Genomic DNA, 26,579 nt, shown 5'->3' with positions numbered 1-26,579 from the left:
AATACTCCCATCTTCAGAAGAGCAGAGTATGGCCTTAGAGACGGGTCAAGAAGAGAGCTGGGCTTAGGGGAGGAAGGCTGGGAAACAAGTCTGCTAATCACTGCCACTGTCTGCACACCTGGGTCTGTGTGCTGCTGAGAACATTCTCACACCCACAGGGTGGGGCAGCTCCCCTGGCCATAGTTTGGAAGAACTGAAAATTGTCTTTCGCCTGCACCAAGATCACTAATGGTGGTGAAGAGACAGAGACAGAAATGGAGGGAGGGAAGGAGGAAGGGAGGAAAAGGGAGAAGGAGAAGGGGAGAGAGAGAGAGAAAGACAGAGAGAGAACACAAGGTGACTGGGTAAAACCCTCGCAAGTCTTTAACCCTAGCTCTTAGTAAGCAGAGACAGACAAATCTCTGCAATTTCCAGGTCAGCGTAGTCTATATAGTGAGTTCAGGCCAGCAAGGACCACACAGTGAGTCCTTGTCAAAGGAGAAGGTGGGGCAGGGGAGCAGTAGCAGCTAGAGCAGGGGTCTGCCAGTTTTCGTTAAGGTTTAAGTGCTATGGCCTTTTCTGGTCATCCCCTCTCCAATTTAATTCGTTGATTTGAGGCCCAGGCTGGCCTCGAACTTCTGCTCCTCTGGAGTCCACCTCCCAAGTGCCAAATTACAGGCCTTTACCATCACATCCAGCCCGGCTCCTCTACCACCTTTCTCTTTCTCGGCACATAAAACTGGGGCACAGGTGACTTGGGGCTGGAGTTGATGCCATTAGGCCTGAGAGACACGAGAAGTCCCTGGGCATAGGTGGTGGCGAGGTGTGGAGCCAGCTGAGACAGCTGCTGTCCTTGCTTCTCATAGCTGCTTACGTGAAGATCTGAGATCAAGGGCTCTGAGCAGGACCCAGCCAAGACCTTTAGGACTCCTGCCACCACCTCACAGAGCACAGCTAAGTGCCCAGTCCTATGCCAGGACACCCATCCTGTCCTCGGGGGGCTCACACTTTAGTAGGACACTTCTATCCTACTAATTTTTTTTTTTTTTTTACTATTTTGAAAAACACGAAGTCACGTGGCTTGAATAAATCAGGTACAGAACACAGTCATTCAAGGACCAACTCTGCCTAGGGGGAGTTTGGGATGGGGAAAGACATCCCAGACGTATCAACACTGGAAGACACCAACAGGTGCACATCCCTAAGAAGAGACAGGAGCACAGGTCCCGTGTATAGCCCCAGCTCGCCTACCAGTTCTGAAAGCTCAAGCTTTCCTTGTTCAGCTAATCTCTTTTTTGTTTTGTAAACCAAGAACTTAGAAATAAGAGGATTTAGGCAGAAAGAAAAAATTAGGGAGAACTTACATTAACTTTAAAGGTCTGTACCAAGCCATCTAAAAAGCGTATGCTGCAGATGACCTCGGATCGAGTTTTCTCTTTGGGCAATTCAGAGGTTCGTGTATTATTAATTCTTCCACCCAACGCACGTAACCGGGAGGTCATAACGGCCGCCGAGTAACCTGTAAGATGAGACACCTGTCAGTGCTTTCCACAGCAGAAGATCAGGCCCTACACTGCTCCTCACAGGTTTGTCTGGAACCTCACAGCATCAGCTACAGAACCTGTAGGTAGGAGAACAGGATAACAAAACCATCTTTGCATTTGACTTTTTTGTTTGTTTGTTTGTTTTGTTTTGTTTTGTTTTTCGAGACAGGGTTTCTCTGTGTAGCCCTGGCTGTCCTGGAACTCACTCTGTAGACCAGGCTGGCCTCGAACTCAGAAATCCACCTGCCTCTGCCTCCCAAGTGCTGAGATTAAAGGCGTGCACCACCACCGCTCAGCGCTCAGTGCTCAGCTCATTTGACTTTTGAGGTGCGCTAAGCAGGTGGTTCTCAACCTGTGGGTTGCGGCCCCTTGGGGGGGAGATGTCAAACAACCTGTTCACAGTGGTCACCTAAGTCAGTGGAAAACACAGAGATTTACATTATGAATCACAGCAGTAGCAAAATCATAGTTATGAGGTAGCAATGAAAATAATTTTATGGTTTGGGGGTCACCACGAGATGAGGAACTGTGTAAACGTGTCACAGCATCAGGAAGGTTGAGAACCACTGCTAAGCAGAATCCGTTGCTCAAAGATGTAATACCATGTTAGGTCAAGGAAACACATACACAGCTCATTTATCTGTCTGTCCTATTATCTCCGAGGTAGTACCTTCTAATTTCCCAGAGCATAATTCCCACCTTAGGTATTTGCAAAACTAAAAACTAAGCATGAAATAAATATGATGTAAAACACACAAAAGCAGGCTAATAAGTTATATCATAGAACTTCTACTTCTTTGTAAAAAAAAAATTGTTTTTAAGATTTATTTTATTTTGGCTGGAGAGATGGCTCAGCGGTAAGGAGCACATGGAGCTCCTGCAGAGGAACAAAGTTCTAGTCCCAGCATCTACATCAGGCAGCTCCCGGCTGCTTGTTAACGCCAGCTCTGGTGGAGCAATGCCCTGCCCCTCTTTCAACCTCTGAGGGCAATGCGTGGACCCACACTCAGACATATGGGCATACCAATAATCAAGGCAAACATTTTCTTTTTTAAAATGGGAAGAAATGTAGTTCTTAGGCAATCGCTTGTCAAAGAAATGCAAAGTAGAGCCATAAAACTAAGTCTCCCACTGCGGGACTGACAGGACTGACAACAGTGTGGAAGGGGTTCAGCTGCTGCATAGAACACAAATTAACAGGATGACTTTGGCCAGGCAGTGGTGGCGCACACCTTTAATCCCAGCACTTGGGAGGCAGAGGCAGGCGGATTTCTGAGTTCGAGGCCAGCCTGGTCTACAGAGTGAGTTCCAGGACAGCCAGGACTACACAGAGAAACCCTGTCTCAAACAAACAAACAAACAAACAAACAAACAAAACAAAAAAAGACTGTGTGTGTTTGTGTGTGTGCATGTGCCACAGTGAGCACAAGGAGACTGGAGGGCATCTTGCAGGAGATGGGGTGGGTCCCAGGGATTGAACTCAGATTGTCAGGCTTGAGGGCAGATGCTTTTGCCTGCTGTGGCCCCACACCACAACACCCACCCTCCACCTTTACGCTGGTTTTACTAGAGAGCTCAATAGTGGGACCACAGAATAAAGAGACATGACGGATGAAATTTACAACTAAACATGCAGCCCAGGGGCGCAGCATCCTGTGGATGTGCTGAGGTCTAGGCCTCCACAGAGAAGGCCGGAACTAGAACTCAGTATGGGAAGGGAGAACGTGAGACTAAGGGGTTCCTCGGAAGAGCAAATGCAGATGAAGGCTGTAGGAGGGCGTGCCTCCCCCTGCCCCGCGCTGTGCTCCCCACTTTCTGACTATTCTACACACGTACCACTCCCTGGGAGAAGCCTTCCCAGGTCTCTCGGCCAGTCATACAGGGTGTTAGACTCGCGACTGTGCTCACTGTAATTCAGCACTTAAAATTCATGCTGTGTGTCTCTAGCTGCATTTCCTACCACACACCACACGCCAAAAGGACAGGACTAAGGTCTGGTTTGGCTCACTGTGCCTCTGACACTCCGCTCTGTCAGGCAATCCCTTAAGTACTCCAGTAAACCAATAGATGCATGAAAGAATGAAGCAGAGTGAAGTGTCTCCTAGTCTTCCAGGGATACTCAAGTTATCCATCTAGGTTCCATCTGCTCTGGGGGACCAAGGCAGAGACACCCAGAGAGATAGCACCAAACACCAGGGCAGGGCCAGAGGTAAAGACCTAGGCAGTGGGAAGAGAGATGTGTGTCGCTCATCTGTAGGAAGCAGGGCAGAGCAGACCAGAGACTGAAAAATGAAACCTCTGAGATATCAAGGACCATAGACGAGGTACAGAAGATGACAGTAGCTATGCACTGAGTCCCTCGCAATAAATGTAAGGTGTTCTAGGTAAAGTTCTATAACTAGCTAGGGACAGAAAACCTCAAATATTAATTTAAAACAAGCAAGCAAGCAAACAAACAAACAAAAAACCCACCTTTCCTGGGGACTGACAGTACCAAAAAAGACAAAAAAGAGAGAGAAAAAAAGACAACACACACACACACACACACACACAACCACAGAAATTTCCACCCACCACCTCCACCATGCCCTTTTCAATAAAAATGTCACAGGAATCAGGGATGCATTTTCTGAGTAATACAAAAAGTTATCAAAAGACAACAAATGTGTTCCTGAATGCTTTATCCCACACGCAACTGGAAATGTCAGCTCTGTTGCCTGTTTCTTCTTTAAGAATCCCAGGTGGACTATGTTCTTTTAAGATCCAATAGCACAGTTATGAAGGACATTATTAATGGGCACGGGCCCTCAGAGTTTCCTTGGGAACTTCTGTAGATGATTCCTGGTCCTACCTCCCATGGGCATTCAGTGCCCTGGGCCTTTGGGAGCCCCTCAAAGGGCAGTCTGGTAGCTGAGGACGCTGAGGTCCAGACAGTGGCTCTTCACATGGCTGGCCCTGGAACACAGCTAGGTCTGCCGAGCAGATAAAGTATCCTCACACAGACCCTGAACAGAAAACCAACAAGGTCTTCAAGGAGGAAGCTGGGAATGAAAGCAACAGGAACCAGCATGCCAACCACAGGCAGGGCTTTGCAAACCCATTTCTCCCAGGCAACCTCTTATTCCTGTGCCAGCATCGGAGATCCTAGCACTGAAAACTGAACCGTGGTTGATGCGTCCCAGCATGGCCAGCGTATATTCAGGGAGACACTTCCCTCCTCCCTGTCACATGAAGGCCTTGGAACCTAAGGACAGTGTCACTGAAAGATTTTTTCATAAAACTGCAGAATATTCTTCCTGCAATTGTCCCTACAACAAACCTCGATAAGAGCTTGCTTGACACTGACGCTGAACTACATATTATCAAGCCAGGAGGTGTTTCCAGATTGTCTTGAAATTGTATCTTAAACAATCTGGCTGGACAATAGATGCTGACTAATTGCCCTGTTTCCTGTACCGCAGCAATTGGAGAACTCGGGGGGTTTCTATGGCTTCCTTTATAAGCCTCTTAATTCTAAACAAAGCCAAAACCCAAACAGGAACACACTGGCCTCAGTAACCACGGACATCACAGCTGCAGCTGAAGTCACTGACATCATGGGAGCTGAGCCTATTTGCACAGCGTTTCAAATCAAAGAGCTCTGGGGTAGCTGGCACACTGGCTGTGGGTTCTACTGTGATTCAGATCTTAATCAAAGACGATATTCCGAAAACATATCATAGAAAAAGCATGATCTCATTATGCACACAGCTGGGGATCAGTAAATATTGCAGAGTTAGAGATGGAATACATAGGTGCCTAGCACACTGTTGGGGACGAGGACTAGATATACAATAAAAGGCGTGGTTTATTTATTACCATTGAGATGGGGTCTCGTGTAGCCAAGGCCAATTAATTACATAGCTGAGATTGGGCGTAATCCTCCTGCCTCCACCTCCCAAATGCTAGGATTACAGGCATACACACAACCATGTCTGGCTACAAGGCTGTTTATTAATGCTAAGTTTCTGATGTGGACAGGAACTGACTATAAAATCCAGATTTTGTATGGCTATCTTATCTTACACCTTTATAAAGGCCTCACTTCTATAATGTTATATCCCTTTTAAAGCAATTCACTGGTGTTCAAAGGCAGCTGCTACTACAGATGTTATATGCCTCTGGAAAAAGAAAGAAGGAAATTAGGACTTTAATTCTAGAATGCATGTTTCAGGGCCCAGGGATGGAGATCAGTTGGTGTTTGTGTAGCAGGCCTGGGGCCCTGGGTTTGATCTCCAGCCCTGCATAAACTGGGCAACATCCACCTGTAACCCCAGCCCCCCAGGAGTAGGTGGAGGCAAGGATACCAGAAGCTTAAGATCATAAGACTTTCAGAAAAATATAAGTGGATATTGATTCAATTTAATTTAGTTTATTTGAGACAGAGTCTTATGTAACCTAGGCTGACCTAGAAGCTTCTATGTAGCCTTGAAAATCTTGGTGCTCCTACCTATTAGATGCCAAGATTACAGGCGTGCCCCATCACAACCAGATTTTTTTTTAAAGAAAACAGTCTGGATTTCTAAACAAATGTGTGAGTATCCTGTGTTAAGTGAACCGTGGGTGAACCACACGACTAGAGCCAAGCCAGGTAATCACATTCAGGGTGACCTTGGCAATACCGCCATCTAGTGGCCAGCAGAGGAAAACACTCGCCCCCAACCCTATGACTTAGGGGGTGACACAGGTTGGCTCTGTTCTTGTTTACTGTGTCATCAATCACTCTCTGGGTGTGTAACAATTTCTCTGCAGCTCAGCTTCTTTGTCCTAATTCTTCTTCCCTGCTGGGCTGAGGAAAGCTTTCTTCCTTCCTCTTTTTTTCTTTCTAATTCTGAGTTGATAAACAGATGATGGATCTGATGGACAGGGAGATTTCTAGCACAGAAAGGAACACAGTGTCCCATCAGCCTCCTGAGGCGATGGCTCAACAAATCAATAGCAATTCTCATCAATTATCAATACTTAATGGATGGAACATAGATGATTTATTTGGCCGCTGAGAGAGTATCAGCAGCTTTTTTTTTTTTTTTTTTTTCTTTTTTGCTGGGAACATGGAAGCTGGGCTGCATTTTGTAATAATTTAGTCCTGGTGTGGGAGGGGAAGGGAAGGGATGGGGTAAATTAACCAGGCCCTTAATAATCACATCACATGCTTTATGATTCTCCCAGAAAAAACAAAACAAAACAAAACAAAACAAAAAACAAAAACAAAACAACAACAACAACAACAAAAAAAACAGTTCTTCAACCACTGCTTCCACCTGACAAGCAATGCCCCGAGGCCCTCTGGCTTGGGACCAGGATAAGGTGCCCTTACTAAAGGAAGGGAGAATTGCCTTCCTAAGAATAAAACTTTACAGGGGTGGGAGATGATCCCGTAGATAAGGCACTCAGTATCTAGCATGAGGACTGGAGTTTGGGAGTTCAGTTCCTAGCACCTACATAAAAACCAGGCAACATGGCCACCTGTAATCCCAGCACTCAGAAGGAGGCAAGCCGGCTCTCTGGACTAGCGGGACTAGCGGGATCTACAAGGATTCTGGGTGAGTGAGAGAAGGTATCAGAAAATAAAATGGAGCTTGCCGTTAGAAAGCATCTCCTATCAAACTCTGGCCTCCGTGGGCACCGGTAGTCACATGGATACAGACACACACTTACACGTAATTTAAAAAATAAGAGGAAACCAGGTGTGAGAGGCCTCCCTTAATCCCAGAACTCCTAAAGCAGAAGCAGGTGGGCCACTTGCACATGCTTGTGAGATACAGACACATATGCTCCGTGCACACACGTACATGTTTACAGAACCCAGGGTGGGTTTGCTCTCAAGCACATGCTACAGGCCTGATTATCATTTTACCTCTACAGATTTTTAGCACAAATCTCCCAAGACCAAGTTTATTTATTTCAAACTACAGCACTCGAAAAAGCAAACACCAGCCAAGCGTTTTTATCTTAGAGCTGATAATAAAATTTTACAAATTATTCTGATTATTTCTTTCCTCCTGTCCCAGGATGCAATCTGAAACCATGCTTACTTTACTGTCAGAGAGAAGACATAATTTTAATAACCCCCTACCCTAAGACAATGATACAGACAACCTGAGAGCCACACACTGGGAAACTGGCAACCACAATCTCTAGGGTTTCTTCTGGTTCTGCCCATCTGTGCCTATAACCAGGGTCTTGGGGGCCAGAGTGCTATGTCAGTTTCTGAGCCTATGCTACAGTATCTAGCATGAGGTTGCTTCTCTGAGCTACATAAAAAGTGTTTCCATGGCTCGGCAGCTGCCCCATCACTGGGCAGGCTGAGTGCTTCCTGAATCACTGTTCATGAAGTGACAGATTTTCCAGTCTATAGCTCAGTGATGGAATTAAGCCTAGAGGTCAAAACAGAGAAGGAAAGTTCAAAAGTGCTCTGTCACCTTGAGATTATGTAACCAGGTGTCTTGGCTTATTCCCTCAGAGTTAGTGTCACCAGACCCCAAATTTTCATCACTGTAACACCTGAGAATAAAGACCAGGACACGAGCACTACTGTATCCCTCTCAGATGTGTGTGTAAGAGACAGCTAGCATTTTCCTTAAAAGGAGGGGTGAGGGGCTACGTTGTGTATGATTAAGCTTGCCAAATGCTTTAAAGTTCAATTCAGCCAAATGAATTAAAAATGAGCGGTTTGGGGCTGGAGAGATGGCTCAGCGGTTAAGAGCACTGACTTCTCTTCCAGAGGTCCTGAGTTCAATTCTCAGCAACCACATGGTGGCTCAAAGCCATCTGTAATGGGATCTGATGCCCTCTTCTGGTGTGTCTAAAGAAGTGACAGTGTATTCACATATATAAAATAAATCTTTAAAAATAAAGGAAAAATGAGCAGTTTTAGTTTTTGCTTGTAAAATACGTATGTACGCATCAATATTTCATTTGATCAATTTTAATTATGTACAGTTGGTAACAAAATTATGACGTGGCACATGGAATCTTACCTTTTCCCTCATGGCAGTGACTCTGGCTAACTGGCCAAACAAACCTATCTGTCCACTGTCCTTTCCTTTTCATGGCCTTCTGAATGTCTTAAATACAACCCTGCATATCAACACAAAGGAGCTGGCTCACTACTAACACTAGCTTTCAATGCTCACAGTACTAAACACTTGGAAAAGTAAGGCACATGCTGGGAAGGCATGGCAGGCTGTGGAGAGGCCCAGCATTCAGGAAGCAGAGATAGGAGAGGAAGCTATGGTCCTTGTCTCAAAGAATAAAGTGGAGGGAGTGAATGAGAAAGAGTCTCAACACCAACCTTGGGCCTGCATGAGCACACATAGCCATCACACACACACACACACACACACACACGAACAGGAACACGCCCACACATACACACCTACTAAGTTAGCAAAACAAGTCATCTTCATATTTATTGCTAAATTAATGTTAAAGTTCAGTTAAAAAAAACTATCAAGCTTATATACCAAAAAACAAACAAAAAAATCCCCACAATAATAACCAAAAAAAAAGCTTTTAAAATAATAATTTTAAAGTTTAAAGACTGGGGGCAGGAGAGATGGCACAGAGCGGTTAAGATAACTGCTCTTTTAGAGGACCCTGGTTCAATTCCCAGCTCCTACATGGCAGCTCACAACTGTCTGTAACTCCAGTTCCGGAGGATCTGATACCTTCACACAGACACACAAGAAAAACACCAATGCACATTTAAAAGAAAAAAAAAAAAAGCTTAAAGCCTGCTAACCAACGATAGCCACGAATGGTGTAAAAACAAAACTTGCATACGCATTTATAAAGTGAATGCTTTTCATCAGAAGTGCACTTCAGAATTAGCCATCAGTCTTGACTTTCACAAAACTCTAAGCCTCATGCTCCCAGACTTACAACTGCAGAATCAGCTCATTTGTTCAGAGAGGGGACCTCCCAAAGAAGTCCCTACCCCCAACCCCCAAGCAGTACTGAAATGATCTGTCCGATTAAATTCAACCAGGTTAGCGCCCTTGTTCTCTGACGACTTCAAAATGCCAAAATAGTTTTCTTACTCTAGAGCCCAGGGTTTATCCTTAGTTTTTATTCATAGGTTGGACACCACGACACTGTCAAAACTAACAAAATAAAAACGTTAGCCTGGACACTGGGAGGTTAAGAAGTGGCTTGGGCCCCTCTGAGCGCATGATGGAAAGCAGGCTGTGCAGCCTCTGGTAGTGGAAAAGTGGCCTATAAACTTTATAACATAAAGAGAAACAGGCTCCAGCCCTGCAGGCCTCAGCTACCTTCATACCTGTCTGCCTCGGGCAAGAGGAAGCCAGGCCCAACACAGGAGGGTGGCAGCCCAGGGTAGGTATAAGAAGCCCTTTTCCTGGGATATCACACAGGGCAAAGGCAACTGCAACTACCCAGCTCCTAAGCCTCCCACCGGTGGCTCTTCTCCCCAGTTGATACCTGTTGGAAAGACGGTTGAAGACAAGATTTTTATTAGTTATTTTAATGTTTGGGAAGATGTTATCAAGCCTGCAAGTAATCCCCAAATTCCGGCCTTCTACCGAGGTATTTTGGCCGCCCCGCCCCCTGCCCCCAGGACCTGTAGATCTTGTTTATAATTACTTCTGGCTTCCTTTGTTATTACTTTGGCAAAGGAGTTCCGGACCATTTACTCAATAGTCATTTACTCGGCCCCAGGCCAAGCCAGGAAGTGGCCAGCGGGTGGGGGAAGGTAGAGGTGCAGGGAGCCTAACTTCCATAGATGTGAAGCCCTAGGGGACAGGAGACGAGCCCAGGAGGCTGGGAGCTTCCAGGGTGAGGTGGGTGACAGGACCGGCTCGCAGAGGTTTCCAGGCGTGGCAAAGACTCCACACCTACGGAACCGCAGGGAAAGGTCAGGAGGGGAAGTTCAGGGAGGTTTTATAAGCTCCAGGGCAAAAGAGCCTGAGGGACAACTGATACCTTAGTGAGCGTTCAGGGAGGATTAGGCCAGGTTCTTTTAGAAGCTTTTACATAAAAGAGGAATCAGGATATGGTGAGAGGTTTAGCCTCAGGTAGTGGGAGGGTGGGAACTCCAACTTAATCCCTTACTGGTGGAGGCTAACCTCAGCAATTGCTTAGTTTTTCTAAGAGTTATCTAGGAAAGACCAGACATCCCAGCTTTCCAAGGCCATTTTTCAGTTTTGCAGAGAATATGTACTCCAATTAGCACTTTCCCTTGGACTGATTCTTTTTAACCCAATGGTTAAACAGGAGAAATGAACAGGTTTCAAGGCCTAGGAGGTGGTTCAGCGGGTAAATCTCTTCCATGCAAGATCGAGAACTTAGAGTTTGAATGCCATGTAAGGTGCCCTGTAAAAGCTGGCACCTTCTGTGAAGGCTCCCAGAGCTCCTGTGGGGACATGTGAGGCAGACACAGAATTCCCAGAGGCTCACAGGCCGGTTAACCTGCAATATGGTACAGAGAAATGAAATGCAGAGGTGAGAGACCCTGATCTCAAACCTGGAAGGATGTCAAGCGTCATCGCCCATGTTCATTCTTTGACCTCCACAAACACGTAACGACACACACACACACCACGCTTACACAAACAACAAAAGAAGAAAACAGACTTCTGCTCAACAGAAGAGCCCAAGCAAAAGGCTGTGTAAACATGGAAGATACTGAGCTCTTCTTTGCTGTAAGGATGGGGAAGCTCTAGGAACCTAGTTGTGGAAGGTGGGCGGTTCTTAGTTGACCAAAACCCATCACTAGAGGTAATTAAATAAAGGAACTGTATGACACACATGTTGAAAAACTTACTGGTGAGTATGAAAAATGAGTTTTAGACTTTGGGGACCGAAATTCTATCATGGCTTCTGTTTTGAAAGTGCCCGAGGTATATAGAAGCCATAGTCAACTGTAGCACTGTTCAGAGTCTATGTCCTAACATAGATCAAATCACCCACTGAGGCGTAAGAGCACTATTTAGAGAGATCAAAGCATCATGTAAGGCTTAAAAACTGAGAATGAAGTACATCCAATTTTTTTTAGCACTTTCTACCTAAAATTAAGCAGCCAACCTCTTTTTGTCTTGCCTGCGGACAGTTCCACCAAGCTCGGAACAGACTGGAAAAAACAGGATGGAATAAATTGTAGAGTGAAAAATTATAAAGGCCATCTTATCAAATATGTATAAATTTTTCGCCTTAGACCTTGGGCAGAAAAGCACCTGCCAGCAGGTTTGGGTCCATCTAATTAGTTACAGAGGAGGGGGGAGTTACAGTACAAAGGCCTGTTAAGAACATCCCAGAAACTGACTGGCCAAGGGAAGAACTACACCCTGCCCCATGGTACGGCCTACTAGTGTTCAAAAAAGGTAAAACAACCAATCCTGTGCACCCGCGCGAAAGTTCGATTTTTCCCTACCCCGCCCATATATAAGCGCTATGCCCCTGAGCCACGAGGTCAGTCCCTCTATCCCCTATGTGAGATATGGGGATATGGGCTGGCCCAGAGCTCTGATATAATAAACCACCTCATGTATTTTACAGCAAGACGGTCTCTCGTGTGTCCTTTGGGTGCGTGTTATCCTGAGACTTAAGTGGACCCCTTTTTGGGGAGTCCCGGACCTTTCAAAATTTACTCTACAGGAACATGAATCAAGTTGCATAAACTTTACAAAAATACTATGTTAATATTTGCCCTCTGCCGTGGCCACACCTATTTAGGTGTCAGCCTCTGTCTGATATTTTGGTCTTGGGCTCCGGCCCCCACCCCTTTACAGCCAAATAAAAAGAGAGAGAGAGAGAGAGAGAGAGAGAGAGAGAGAGAGAGAGAGAGAGAGAAGCAGAAGCAGAAGCCTTCACTAAAGAAAACAGCTAAAGTCACTTTGAAAGGTTTGAGATGTGTTAATCATAGTGCATCCCAGCCAAGAGGCTGGAATCTCACAGAGGAATGTCCTGCCAGCCTCCGCCCCTGCCAAGATGTCTGAAGCCAGGGCCAGCCTGGCCAGAGAAAACCCATGCTCACTACCATTGAGCAGCCTTCCCCATGGTTTTTATCTCAAGAAAACACAGAAAAATGTTCCAACCCTGATCCTTGCTCCCACCCCCACCCCTACTTCCCAGGCTCCTGAAAAGACTTTTCTTCAGCCATCTTTTCCTTCATGGGTTTCCTAGGCAAGAGCCCGTAGAGCTCATTCCAGCCCTAAAGCCCTCTGCCCGAAAGGCTTCAATCCCAACGGGTCATCTTGGGTTAGACCAAACACAGTAACCGTGCCAGCCGCTCCTGCCTCTAGAATTGAGATAGAGATGTACTTTCATGGCGCCTACTGAGCTTCCTGGGGTTTTTTTCTCTCATGGTAAAATGAGGACAGAAGATTAATAAAATAAATGTATACGAACATTCAAAACACCACGTTCTAGAGACTAAATATGCACAAAATGCCAAAACATGTAATTGTTACTAATACAAGCAAATGTTTAAACTCTTAAGAAAAAAGTATATTTTGCTGGTACCGTTGCATCTATCTGGACTGAACCTGACATGTGTTGAGGCCAGTGTTTGGTGAAGTGAATAAAACTCATTTTAGAGGAGTAACTCAACAAGCCTCCATGGTAGACCAACATGACTCTGGACAAACTGACTTATTTCCTAGGTCTCTGCTGTATCCCCTGTAAACATTTCTGAGGAGCAGCACAGTGCCTGGTCTTCCATACCCACAGTCTTCACTTGACCCACCTCATTCTTGGGTCTCTGGGCCATCCCCACACTGAGATTGCTGTGGGAGGAGTAAGAGAAGGTCCCCCAGGGCACCCGAGGTTTCCAAGTGCTTTTCCATCCATTATCTGCCGACATCGTGGCTTTTGAAGGCACTGAACCGTTTGTACAGCTATGTAGACTAGCCTCAGGAAAGCATGTCCAGTCACGGTCAACTCCAACAGTCCTGTGGATCCCTACTCAGTTCTAGCATTACACGATTGCCAGCTCCAAGTCTCCTGACCCATGCCACTGGGCGGGAGGTGAATTACAGGTGATTCACTGCAGGTAAAACAGGGCCCCATACTTAATCACTCTGTCTTTGTAATTTACTGACTACAGGTCTATTCTTACCCTTTTGAGATAATCTTTATAAGCATTCCCCAAGGCTCACGTGGAGGTGAATTTCCTCTTATGAAGGAAGTGGTCCAGAAAAGCTGCCTTTCTCCTCAATTAATTCTGCAACATTAGAAACGCAGGTAATGATATGGCTGCTTATTACCCATGTTCCTCTACTCTAAGGTGACACAATGCTTTTAAACAGGTGTCTCAGAAAACTTTAAAAAGAAACACCACCCAAAGGACAGTCCTTTTTCTGTGAAGGTCATGGCCGTTTCAGCACCTTTCGAAATTGAGAAAGCAAGCGACCATTCCCTCGGTGTTCTAATAGGTGCTGGCTGAAAAGCATCATGTGCCAATCAAGGGCCTTCCAGCAGATCAGAAGCCATCCCAGGGTTAATTATTAGCTTCCTAAGAGCTACCCTACCTGAGGCCTGATCCTGGAGTTGACCTTGGGCCCCTCCTATCCTATGATCCCAGGGACCTCACAGCAGCCTAGACTCTATAAACTTGAACTCAGCTCAGCCAGCCCCTAGCTCTTTCACATTTGCAGGTACACCTAATGACTCCAAACAGAGGATCTAATTAATAAAGGCAGTCACTGTGGGGACTATAAGCAAGGGAGACACACCTAGGACATGTTAGAGACCTGAGTCTGCAGGAAGACACAAACAATCCAGCCTCAGAATCTATCTAAACCACAAATGGGTGCTCAGGCTCAGCAAAATCTAATCTGCATGAGGCAATGCAAGGAGGCTCTGAGCACCGAGCAATAGCGGGCCCTGTGGGGGAATGACACACATTATCCCCAAGGACATGCTCTGGAGAGCATACCTGAAGGAAATCAACAAGCCAATCTGCAGTGTGATTTTGTCTGAGGTGTGTTCCTAGATATCAGGAAGCTGTAACGTCTCCATTTTACAGCATACCAGGTTGTATTATGACTGTGCAACTAACACCACTATTTCCAGAAAAATCCCATCACTCCAAACAGAAACTCTGTACCCATCAAGCAATACGCATCTGCCCAATTCCAAGTAGCCTCTCTCTGCTTCTGTCTCCGTGGATGTACCCAGTTTTGAGCTTTCATATGAGTCTGTAAGTGTGCCCTAGTTTGCTTTCTATTGTGATTTTTTTTTTTTAAATGACCAAACCAACTTGGGGAGAAAAGCATTTACTGGACCTACAGATAACAGTCAATCCAAGGGAAGGCAAGGCAGGGTGTAAGGCAGACCATGGAGGGACATGCTGCTAACTTGTTCTTCATGGCTGCCTCAGCCCACTTTTACACACCCCAGGAACACCTGCCCAGATGTGATCTCTCCCAAAGTGAGCTGGGTCCTCTAGCAGTCACTGACTTGCTTAAAGGCCAATCTGATGGAGGCATTATCTGAACTGACAAGCCTCTTTCATTTGACTTGAGCCTGTGTCAAGCCTACAAAAAAAGCTAACCTAGACAAAATGGCATCCCGAAGCATCTCGTTTTGAGTCTGGCTGACTATTCTTCAGCATATTCTCTATGTTCTTCTATGTTTCAGCGTGTGTGACAACTTCTCTTCTTGTCATGACTATCCAACATTCATTTTGCTTAGCTCAACTCATTTTCCCATGGGCTTTCACTCACTCGGATTCAGTTGCTGTCAGTTGTGCCTAGTGATGCAATTGACTTTAGTGTGCAAGAATCCATTTGGAACTGAGCATAGTGGCCCACACTTTTAGTCCCAGCATTCAGGAGGCAGAGGAATGTGGATCTCTGAGTTTGAGGCCAGCCTGATCTACAGAGAGTTCTGGGTGGCCATGGCTACCCAGAGAAACCCTGTCTTAAAACAAAGACAACAAATCCAGTGGATATTTTTTTTTCTGTTCAATGCCTAAGGAAAGACTGTCATGTTATATGGGAATTCCATATCTACCCTTCCCAAGATGTACTGGCTAGTTTTATGTCAACATTATACAAGCTAGAGTCATCAGTGAGGAGGAAGCCTCAACTGAAAAAAAAATGGCCTCCATAAAATCTGACTGCAAGCAATTAGTGATTGATTGGAGGTAGGCACCGCCTATTGTGGGTGGTACTATCTCTGGGATGGTTCTAGGGTCTATTAAGAAATCAGAGCTGGGCAGTAGTGTCAAAAGGCCTTTAATTCCAGCACTCATGAGGCAAGGCAGATGCACTCAGGAGGCAGGGCAGAGGCAGGTGGGTCTTTGTTAAGTTCCACACCAACCTGGTCTGCCAAGCAAGTTCCAGGACAGACAAGACTACACAGAGAAACTTTTCTGTCTTGAAAACCCAAAAGGAAAAAGAAAAAAAAGGAAGAAAAGGAAAGGAAAAGGAAGGATGAGAGAGAGAGAGAGAGAGAGAGAGAGAGAGAGAGAGAGAGAGACCGACAGAGAGACACATGGGGGGGAGGGAGGGAAAGAGCGAGCAAGCTGGCTGAGCAAGCCAGTAACCCACACCGTTCCTTGGCCTCTGCATCAGCTCCTGCCTCCAGGTTTCTGCCTTGTCCTGGCTTCCTTCAGTGATGGATTTCAATGTGGAAGTGTAATAGAAATAAACCTTTTCCTCCCCCAAGCTCTTTTTACTCGTGGTGTTTCATCACAATGATAATATCTCTAAGAGACAAGACCTGCTGAACCTTCCTGTAAGAGCCTACCAGCAATGTGTTTCCTAGCCCCGCTAACGTGTGGCGGCTCCCCCTCCCTTTTCTTCTGGTTATGACCATTCTCCTGGGTATACAGTAGTATTTCATGCCTTGGATTTTCCCTACCATAATGACTAACAACAGTGAATGAGTCCCTTCACGCGATGTGTATTGGCCACCCACCTTGCTCCATTCAAGTCCTCTGCTCCTTACTGAAATGAACTTGTCAAGATTAGAGCTGGCGAATTTTAGGATTTTTTTTAAGGACTTATTTTTAAGGGTATGTGTCTGTGTGCGAGCTTGGTTTATGACTGCAGTGTCCACAGAAGCCAAGGAGGATATAGAATGCCCTGGTTGTTAGGAGCTGCTTCTAATATGGGTGCTGAGACGGGAACTTGGGTCCCTCTGGATAAGAGGAAGTACTTTTGACCACTAAGCCATCTCTCTAGCCCCCCAGTTTTAGGAACACGTTCCTAATATTAAGTTTGTATGAGCTTACGATTCTAAAACACTTTACCCTGTTCTATAGACCGCCATCACTTGCTTGGATGCACCAACGTCCACATTTCGAAGGAACTCAGTGTACCTCTTTTTTCTCTTTGTGGTTTAGGCTTTTGGTATCGCATGCCAAGAACCCACTGCTAAATCCAAGGCAATGAACACTGATCCCTATGGCTTTCTCTAAAAGGTTTTGTGGCTTTCGCTTTTATACTTAGGTCTTCAACATATTTCCAGTTGATTTTTTTTTTTTTTTTTTTTTTGGATAGGGTATGAAGCAGAGTTAACACATGGGCCCGTAAAAGATCAGCTCCCCACCAATCAATAATTACCCAATCACTGTGAGGAAGCCACTGTGAGTAGAAAAACCATCGAAGGGCATGCATACCTGGACCAACCACCTGATGCTCCTGACTGCTATGGACCACCCACAGCAGGCAGATATTAAATCTGAACAACTAAACAGATTAAAGACTAAATGTCTGTGAACAAACCATGGTTGTTTACACACACACACACACACTGGCTAGCCTAAAATGACACGGAATCAACTAAACACCCCTAAGGAATGACAATACGGAGTGTCCCAGCCCTGAGATGCTCAGCGTATTTTTAACCAGCTTCCTATCTCGGGTCCTCGTCACATGGATGAGGAACTGAGACAGGACCTTCCCACAGCCTGGGCTTCAACTCCCAAGACCCTACCCAGTAGCGAGCATAGTCTGGTTCGAGGTGTTCACCAACATAGATGTGCAAGAAAGATCCGTGTCATCGTTCTGACTGGTTGCAAAGGGCTGGGGGTGGGAACCCCAGCTTTCAGGCCTCCCTTAGCTATTCCAGGACTTCGCACACTCTGGCTATGGCCACTTCTGTCCAGCTTCACCATGTCCACCCTGTCTAGCCACAGCTCCGTTGACCGTCTTGTGCCAGGCTTAACCTCCGGAGTTCGTACTCGCTGTTCCCTCTCTGTGACGCCCTCTAGATATTTATTTGTCTCTCTCCCTTCCCTCACGTGTCTGCTCACATTTCACTTTACTAATATGGCCTTTCCTTACAGTCAGAATCCCACTTTCTTTTTCTCCTGACCATATGAGTAAGTGGATGGAAGACAAACAGTACACTCAAGTCTGTATGATCCCACTAAACATCAGAGGTTTTCTAGACTGTTCCGTATGTACAGGTGTGGCTGCACTTACTTTTGGACCTGCAGGCTGTCTGAGACCCCTGAGCTGTACCAAGGTCAAAGAGAGCAGGGACATCACATGTCATCCAACACTCTTACATCTGTCACTCAAGCTCAACATGTGGGTGGCAACTGACTTAGCCACAAGAGATGGAATCTCTACCCGTAATAGATGTTTGTGAGATGCACGTGGGAATGAGTAAGAGGCCATCTCACTCACACGGGGCTTGTGCTCACACTGTGAAAAGGGGGCTGTTAGCCTTAACACATTCCAATGGAGCCAGAAGGTAGTTATGGTCAATGATTCCCAGGAATGTACTGCCATTCAGACATGGAAAAAGGTTGTAGCTGCAAAGCTCTTCCTCCTGGTGGCACCTACCACACTGACAAAAAAAAAAAAATAATTAAAGGGCCAACTGCCAACTTTTGGGGGCCACTTAAGTGTGGTACAAAATAGCCACAAGACAGCCATGAAAATTTCACAGTATGAACCAGTATGAAGGTGATAGTGATGGCCAGGGCAATGCCGGTTCTCCCAACATTCGGGAAATAGAGGGTCATAAGAGTCAGGAGTTCAAGTTCACCTTCAGCTACACACGGAATCTTGGGTTATCCTGGGCTACATGAGACCCTATCTCAAAATGACAGGCCAAAACAGCAAGAAATTTTATAATGTGAAAAACAACGTATTGGGTTTTTAAAAGCCACATCGATCGTGCGATGAACTTCAAGAAAACCAAGCAGAGAGTTTTTTGAAAAGAAATGCCGTCACCTGAGGCTTTATGGTGCCCTCGGATCATAATCCTTAATCCTCCCTCCCCTGCTTGACACCTCCTACCTTCCTTCCATTTTGCAACCTGCCTGCCTAATTTCCTCTTCCAGGGGTGGCTCTGACCCTAGGTCCCACCCCCACAGCCTCTCAGGGCCTGCAGTGTTCTGGCCTGTTCCGGACTTCCTGCAGACACTCTCACCCAAGCTGGCTCCACGGCAGCCAGGCCTGCTCCTGCACTCCCAGCCCTAGCCCTGAAACAAATGCTGGAACCCTGCAAGAACAGCAGTGCAGTGCACGGACCTCATTCTCTGGGGGGAGGGGGGTGCTGATACTGAGGGTATCATCCTAAAGCCCCGGCACAGAAGTCTGGATCAGAGGCTTGGGTGGGGCCTATCTTCCAAGCAGCAGAAAAGAAAATTTGCCCTGTGCTTCCTCATGCGCTGCTGGCATCTCCACAGAAATCCCCAGTCCTGCAGTGGACCCTCAGTCAGCTCAGAGAAGCCTGAGTCTGGTCCCGCAGTCCCAGCCCTGACTTGGAGGCCTCAAGTATATTATATAGATATTATATCCCTGGTGTGTTCACTGGAGAGGGCCTGTGGACTCCATACCCCAGTTTCTCCCTGATCAGCTCTGGGTTTTCAGGTAGCCAGCTGATGGCAGCACTGGACAGACACATCCTCCTCTGCTGAACTCTACATGCGTCCTGCTCTACAATGCCTCAGACACAGATGCGGCCCTCTGTCTAGGTTGGTTGTCAGACAGGCAGTTGGAAGTGAGTATTGGGCTATCTCAGGCTTCTTCTGAAAGAAAGCGGACTGTGCTACTGGCTTCTGGGGCGTTCCCCCGGAGCCGACCACAGAACCTTGTAAGAGAAATTTAACTGTGAGGTGTGACCCTGAAGGATGCGTGTAAACCAACATCATCAATCCAAAATCTCAAAAGCTTTCTAGGGCTCTAACTGCACTTAATCTGTCATCAGTGTCACTGCCACACCCTAGATCCGGGCCCATCTGCCCCACTAAGGAGCTGAGTGTCAGGCCAAGTGTACAGAAGGGATAGATATAGCTTTCTAGAAGTTTCAGTTGCCTAAAATTAATGAATTCTGAACACATAACGGAACGTTCTAGAAGTAAGCAGTTCATAAGGGTGCTTTTGTTGTGCGGGAGATAGGAGCCCAGCACCCCAGGGCCACGGCCAACTTATACTCTTTAAGGTCTCAATTCCTAAGTTTTATGTCTGTTTTTTAAGGTCTCATGTAACCCAGACTAGCCTCAAACTGGCCATGTAGCTGATGGTGACCTTGAACTTCTGCTCTTTCTGCCTCCACCTCCTGAGTGTTGGCTTATGCTGTATTCTTGGTGAGGGAATCCAGGACTTTGGACCTGCTAGCTCATTCTACCAAGTGAATGGCCCCTTTCTCAACTCTTACATACCTTTTTATTTTAATTTATTTTGAGACAGTGTCTCATTACATATAGCCTAGGATGCCCTTGAATTCATAGATATCCGTCTGGTTCTGCCTCCCAAGTCCCGGATCAAAGGCATGCACCACTACACCTAGCTAAATATCTTTTTATTACAGTGTGCACTGTTCCAGTTTTCTTCCTGTGTTTAATTTACAGGTTAGTACACCTATGTGTGTACAGTCAGGAAAATCCAAAGTACATTAGGGTTTAGTACTGTCCTCTCTCGGACAATTCTCACCACCGCAAAGCACGTTCTAACAGCTAAGCGTGGTCTCTGACGGACAGTTTAGGATCAGAAGGCGCCTGTTAGAAATGAAGACTTGGGTCCCACTCCAGGCCTGACCAATCCTATCATGCTCTATCTTCACGAGCATTGAAAGGGCTTTGCGGGTACCCCCACGACAGCTCCCTAGATCTTCTGCTTCCTCCTCTCTGTTGCCAGCTGCCATTGCTGGTAGCTGTCACCAACCTCAGCTCAGGCAGCAAGAATAAGCTGCAGCTCTCTCCATCCTTAAGGCTGCTGGTTCAAACCGGAGACAAATTTCACACAAGCGGAAACCCCCGTAACAAGCAATGTCAGAGAAATCAACGTGCGTCACTGTGCCAACAGGGATCATCATGTGACCTCAGGAAGGAGGGATGCCACTGCCATTCCTTACACACAGAACAGTGAACAGCTGTTAGGGTCTCTCCGGGGGTCACAGAGGGCTGACACTCTCATGTCACAGGGCGGCAGGTGTACTGAGCACATTCCCACTCTGCTCAGTGAAAGCTTGGCACTGAGGAAAGACACATGCGTTCTCCGTGTCCCCATAAAGAGTGGGGATGACCATCTGCCTGGGACTTAGAAGAGGAGAGGGTTGTTCCGCAAGCAGAGGAGGCCAGGTGGCGAAACCCTTCAGAGACAGAAGGAAGGGGGTCAGGAAGGTAGTGAAGTTTGGGGAGCCCCTCTCTGCTATCCATCTCATTTCATGGCCCAACAACCCCAAGATCCCTATTTAGGAACTTACCACCCTCCCAGAGACCCCAGTGTTGCTGTCTGACTCCTAGGTGCACAAAGCCCCACCCGCTCCAAGCTCAACCTCCCATAACCCTCAGCCCTCCAGAACCCCCACTCTCTGGTTCCCGGAAACTTCCAGAACATATGGTATGAGTCATTTAGAAAGATTCATGCAGCTCAGAAAACAGGTCTGAAGGGCTCTTCAGAAGACCCAGTGTAAGGCCTGCCCCCACCCCCTTCATAATTGACAGCATCTTTCCCAGAAGAGCAGCCCTGCCAGGCAATCTTCCCATTTGGAATCTTGTTCCCACATTCATCTCTTCCCAGTAGGCACTGGGGCACCCCTGACCCTACCACCAATAGCCTTAGAAGCCCCTCTCCCCACATGCTGGGCCCTGAAGACAAAGCTTCTACTCGGAATCCCCACAGAGGGGTCCCTTTCACACCTTCCATGCCTGAGGCCTATGGGTAAGAAAAAAAGTCTTTCAAACTTTTCTCTTAATATCTCTCGTGGCAAGGAATATCTGCCTTCCTGACTGTGGTCCTTTAAGATCAACTTTATATAAGACGGAAAGGTTAAAATTACAACACAAAAATTAAGGATCCTTGCAAGGGCTGAGGAGATGGCTCAGAGGGTAAAGCGTTTGACTTAGGAATATGAAGACTGGAGCTAGGATCCCTAAACCCAATAAAAAGCTCGACAGGCATAATGACCACTTGACACCCTAGCACTCAGGAAGTAGAGTCAGGCATCCTCTGCAGGAGCTGCCTTCTCCTGTCGTCATAAAATACAACCAAGGCCACTTATAAAAGAAAGCATTCAAGGCTGGGCGGTGGTGGTGCACACTTTTAATCCCAGCACTTGGGAGGCAGAGGCAGGTGAATCTCTGAATTCGAGGCCAGCCTGGTCTACAGAGTGAGTTCTAGGACAGCTAGGGCTACACAGAGAAACCCTGTCTTAAAGAACCAAAAAGCAAAATAAACAACAAAACCCATTCAATTTAGCTGTGATTTCAGAGGGCTGACATCTATGATATGGGAACAAAGTAACAGCTGAGAGCTCACCTGATCCATCACCACCAGGCAGAGAGAGCTCTGAAATCTTAGGAGTCTTTTGGAGCCTGGAAGCCTGCCCCAGGCACACACCTCTACAACAATCCTTCCTAAACAGTTCTACCAACTGGGAATCAAGTATTCAAGTATATGACCCCCACCCCCACCAAAGGCCATTCTCATTCAAAGCACCATATCAAATTAGTCCTAAGTAACCAGGATTCAATGAGACCCTACCTCAATAGTGACTGAGGAAGACATTTCACAAAAACTTCAGGACTCCACATGCATGCATGCTTGCACACGCACATACAAACACCCCCCCACACACATACACAAGACTTCTTGCAAACTAATAGCCTAAAAACAGGTCTGCAGCACCTTGTGAAGCACAGGTGTGTCCTGGAGTCTACCTGTGCCACCAATGGTGGCGTGTAGACCACATCTTGAGGTGCTAGGGGAAAATGGCAGAAGGCAAGGACAGATGTCACCAGTTCATACACAGTCTGTAGAGTGTGAGCTTGATCTATATGCTTTTTTAGGGGAACACATTCTGGGGAGGGGCAATAGTAAGGGTTGGTCTGAGGATATGCAGGGAACCACTGGTAAAGGGAGAGTACAAAAGAAAAGTATTGGGGAAAGCTGGTTTGAGAAAGGGGTGGAAGAAGGGTGTGTGTGTGTTGGGGGGGGGTAGAATCTGTGAGGGGCGATGGGCAGATGTGGGGACCAGGAAAAAGTGTCTTCAGAGTTCTTAAACTGGAAGTCGGGATCTCACTATGTAGCCCTTCCTTGCCTAGAATTCATTATATACACCAGTCTTGCTTTGAACTAGCAGTGATTCACCTGCCTCTGCCTTTGGAGTGCTGGGATTAAGGGCACATGTCACCATGCCTGGCTCGATTTTGCTTACGCTTAGTGACATCAGCCGGACAGTAAAGGGACAGTGCTGTGCGCAGCAGTGACCACTGTACAATAGCACCAGAGTGTTTTATCACTTAATGCCCCCAACCTGAGCACTTAAAAATGGCTAAAGGGTGAATTCTACTACTTTTCACCACTATTTTTTAAAACGACACCATTTCCCTCATTATAGGAAAAATAAAAAACCGAGAAACACCACAAACCTGAACTGGAATTGAATGGCAAACCTATCCTGAGAGGTGAGAACCCCTTTCCCTGTCCCTCCAGGGTGCTCCGTGGTAGAGAGAAGTTGAACAGAGACTTAGGAGGAAGTGGGTGGGGTCTCTTCTCCTTTAGGTGGTGATTGGTTAAAAGGGCCTAAGGCCATACCAGAAACATTCTTTTTCTCAAACTGGAGGACCGAAAGTAAAGAGAGAAGGGCCGGAAGATGGAGAGAGGCAGGGAAGGTGAGGCGGCTCCTTCAAATGCCTCTAGCATTACAGAGCGACAGGCAGGAGTGGTAGGCTGACCTGGAGGAGTGAGGGCGTCCTGGACAGAATGAATACAGAGGTTAAGGCTAGGGTGTGAACCAATCGGAGCAAAGCACTTCACGGGTGAACCAATCGGAGCAAGGAAGGACCACATGGGAGCGCCAGTAGTAAGACTGAGCTGTCATCGTCAATCATCTCCTACCCTAGCACAGCTCTGCAAAGGATGACAAGGCGCTGGCCCACCGAGGGTCTGACTCAGAACAGCAGCGCTCAGAGAATGTCGCCCAGCAGCCCCGAGTCTTATCAAGTCCTCCAGGGGATTCTGATGTTCTGAATTTGAGAGACACAACCAGACTACAGAGTGAACGGAACGTTTGTGTGGCCTTTAAAATCTATATAGGAAAACGGAAAAAGAAATCCTCACCAGCCTAATCCCTTCTGTATAAAAAGAACAGGAAAACTGCTCTAAAGGCAACATACTTATTTGTGTAGTAAGAGAAATGCCAAAGGGTACTAACAAATAATAAAAATACACAGCCTGTCTGATATGTTCAGCCGGAGCAGACCTAAAAAAGTACACCCAAGACCTGGCCCGTGCCCAAGTGCCTTGTTAGGACCTCCATCTATGAAAGGGAAGTGGACTAAGGTTACTTTCAGGTCCCCTGAAGTTTCGACACTGTGACATCTTCTGTGACATCTTGTCCTGTAATAAGGAGACTCAAAGCAAAATGCTCTTGCCTCTCTGACCTTTTTTTTTTTTTTAAAAAAACAAGTTTTTGTAGCCGGGCAGTGGTGGCGCATGCCTTTAATCCCAGCGCTTGGGAGGCAGAGGCAGGCGGATTTCTGAGTTCGAGGCTAGCCTGGTCTACAGAGTGAGTTCCAGGACAGCCAGGGATACACAGAGAAACCCTGTCTCGAAAAACCAAAAAACCAAAAAACCAAAAAACCAAAAAACAAAACAAAACAAAACAAAAAAAAACAACAAGTTTTGTGTTGGTTGACATTTCTATAGTATCCGGGCTTTGAACCCATGGCCTTGCACGTGAACCACAATCATTCCACTCCACAGGCACAGTATTCTTTGTGTGCTTTTTCCTTTTGAGACAAGGCCTCAACAACTTTCCCAGGCTGACCTCCAACTTGCTCTGTAGCCCAGGCAGGACTTGAATTTGTGATCCCGACACAGCCTCAGGAGTAGCTGGGATTATGTTCCTGTAACACCAGGCTTGGCTGGAAAGGATTTTGGTTTTTTTGTTTTTTGTTTTTTGTTTTTGTTTTGTTGACACAGGGTTTCTCTATGTAGCACTGGCTGTCCAGGAACTCACTCTGTAGACCAGGCTAGCCTTGTCTACATCTGCCTCTACCTCCAAGTTCTGGGTTTAAAGGCCTGTGCCACTGACGCCCGGCGGAAAGTTTGCTCTTATATGGCAAAACCTAACAGTAATGTAGAAAGCCTTCTTGATGCTCAGCAATCAAGTGCCGTGTGTTCTGAGAACTGGGGCACTCCATCACCTGACCCTCTAACAGGTGCCTGTTTATAAAAACACCCCACTGAGCAGGGCCCACTGGCTGGTATATACTCTTAATCTGAGCTAGGAAGGCTAATGCAGGGGACTGCTATAAGGCCAGCCTGTGAGTTCCAGGTCAGCCAGGTAACAGAGGAAGACACCATCTCAAACAGTCACAAGTCGTGCTTCCCTGGATGATGTTTTGAAGCCTGCCTGGCCAGCTTCCCAGAAAACAGCTGTGTAACTTCCCATTTTCATCCCACAGTTCTTCGGAACCCAGGGATTCTGATTAGTGTTTCTGAGGGGGAGAAAAAGAGCAAGGGGCCTGACTGCATGCACACAGGGACCTGCCCCCACCCAGTGCACACTTGCCCCTGGGAACCTAGGCTTCCTGATAAATGGCCTTAGAGTGACATGGTCACTTGGATCTTTCCAGGATGGCTTCCTGCCTGGTTTCTCTGCTTCCAAGCCTCAGTCTGTACCTACTGGACATGGAATACCCAGTCCCTTGTGACTAGGTTCCCAATGCCACCTGCTTGCATGCCTCTGCCAATGGGTTTGATCATCACAGAACTGAACTGGGAGTGGTTGGAGAAAGACACCCTGATCTAGGGAGACTGTGGCTTCCTGCTCTACCAGGCTTACACATCTGGCCTCTGAATCCCATGGGAATTCCCTTGGTGTAGGCAGTGGGGGACAGCAGGCTTGGCACACTTCTCCCTGAGGCCTTAAATCGTAAACCCACTGTGCTCCTCTATCCAACCTGAGCCTGTAGTGAAGTTAGAGCAAAGTGAGATAAAGTCTGTAAAGAGGCCATGACAGGAACGGTCTCAGGGGGTGGGACAGAGGCACAGACCTGTAGGACCATGGCATGGAACACGTAGGGCCCCTAGGCAGTGCCAAGGGCATCGGTGGCTTTTGTCTTCTCCCAGATGGAAGATTCTAGTGCCAGGAGGTTTGCTAGGCTGGTCTGATCTCAACCCCAAAGTTGGACTTGGGTAAACTGAACATATGCACTTATGTACCTAGGGCAGTTCCAGGTGAGGCCTGCCAATCAGATGCATTTACTAAAATCATGCCCGCTCACTCTCAAAATGTTCTTTTTGAACGATATGCTTGAGGCTTGAGGCCAAAGAGTCAAAGATACACTTGGAGGAGGCTGTCTGTGGGCAGGGGAACCTGACCGGTGACTCTCCTTCCAATCAACTGGCCTTTCCAATCAACTCATCATTGCGGTCGGTTCCTTGTACCTCTGTGCCAACAGTAGGCTCACTATCCCACCCTTTTCGGATGTAAGGCTATGATAAAAATAGAATTCAAACCTATTTATAGAAAGATTGCATCCAGCATCCCTCACAGCAAGGAAAGGGTTGGGGTGCAGAACGCCAGGAAACTTCGCTTTCCACCACCGCTCACTCATCAAGTACTTACTGAGCACCCTGGACT

General features: G+C 46.8%; 1 protein-coding gene across 7 annotated transcripts in view; it reads right to left on the bottom strand.

Annotated features, from left to right (window-relative positions):
• The window catches only part of Ptpn3 (protein tyrosine phosphatase non-receptor type 3), a 152,178-nt gene that overhangs the window by 80,518 nt on the left and 45,081 nt on the right, over positions 1–26,579 (bottom strand). For all 7 annotated transcript variants that reach the window (XM_076934925.1, XM_076934926.1, XM_076934924.1 and 4 more), the window contains one exon: positions 1,344–1,498. In XM_076934925.1, the coding sequence (XP_076791040.1) occupies positions 1,344–1,498 (155 nt within the window). The remainder of the gene's footprint in view (positions 1–1,343; positions 1,499–26,579) is intronic.

This window comes from Arvicanthis niloticus, chromosome 5 (assembly GCF_011762505.2).
Source record: "Arvicanthis niloticus isolate mArvNil1 chromosome 5, mArvNil1.pat.X, whole genome shotgun sequence".
NCBI classification, from domain to species: domain Eukaryota; kingdom Metazoa; phylum Chordata; class Mammalia; order Rodentia; family Muridae; genus Arvicanthis; species Arvicanthis niloticus.
The sequence above is the reverse complement of the archived record's forward strand: the minus strand, read 5'-3'. Positions and strand labels throughout refer to the sequence as shown.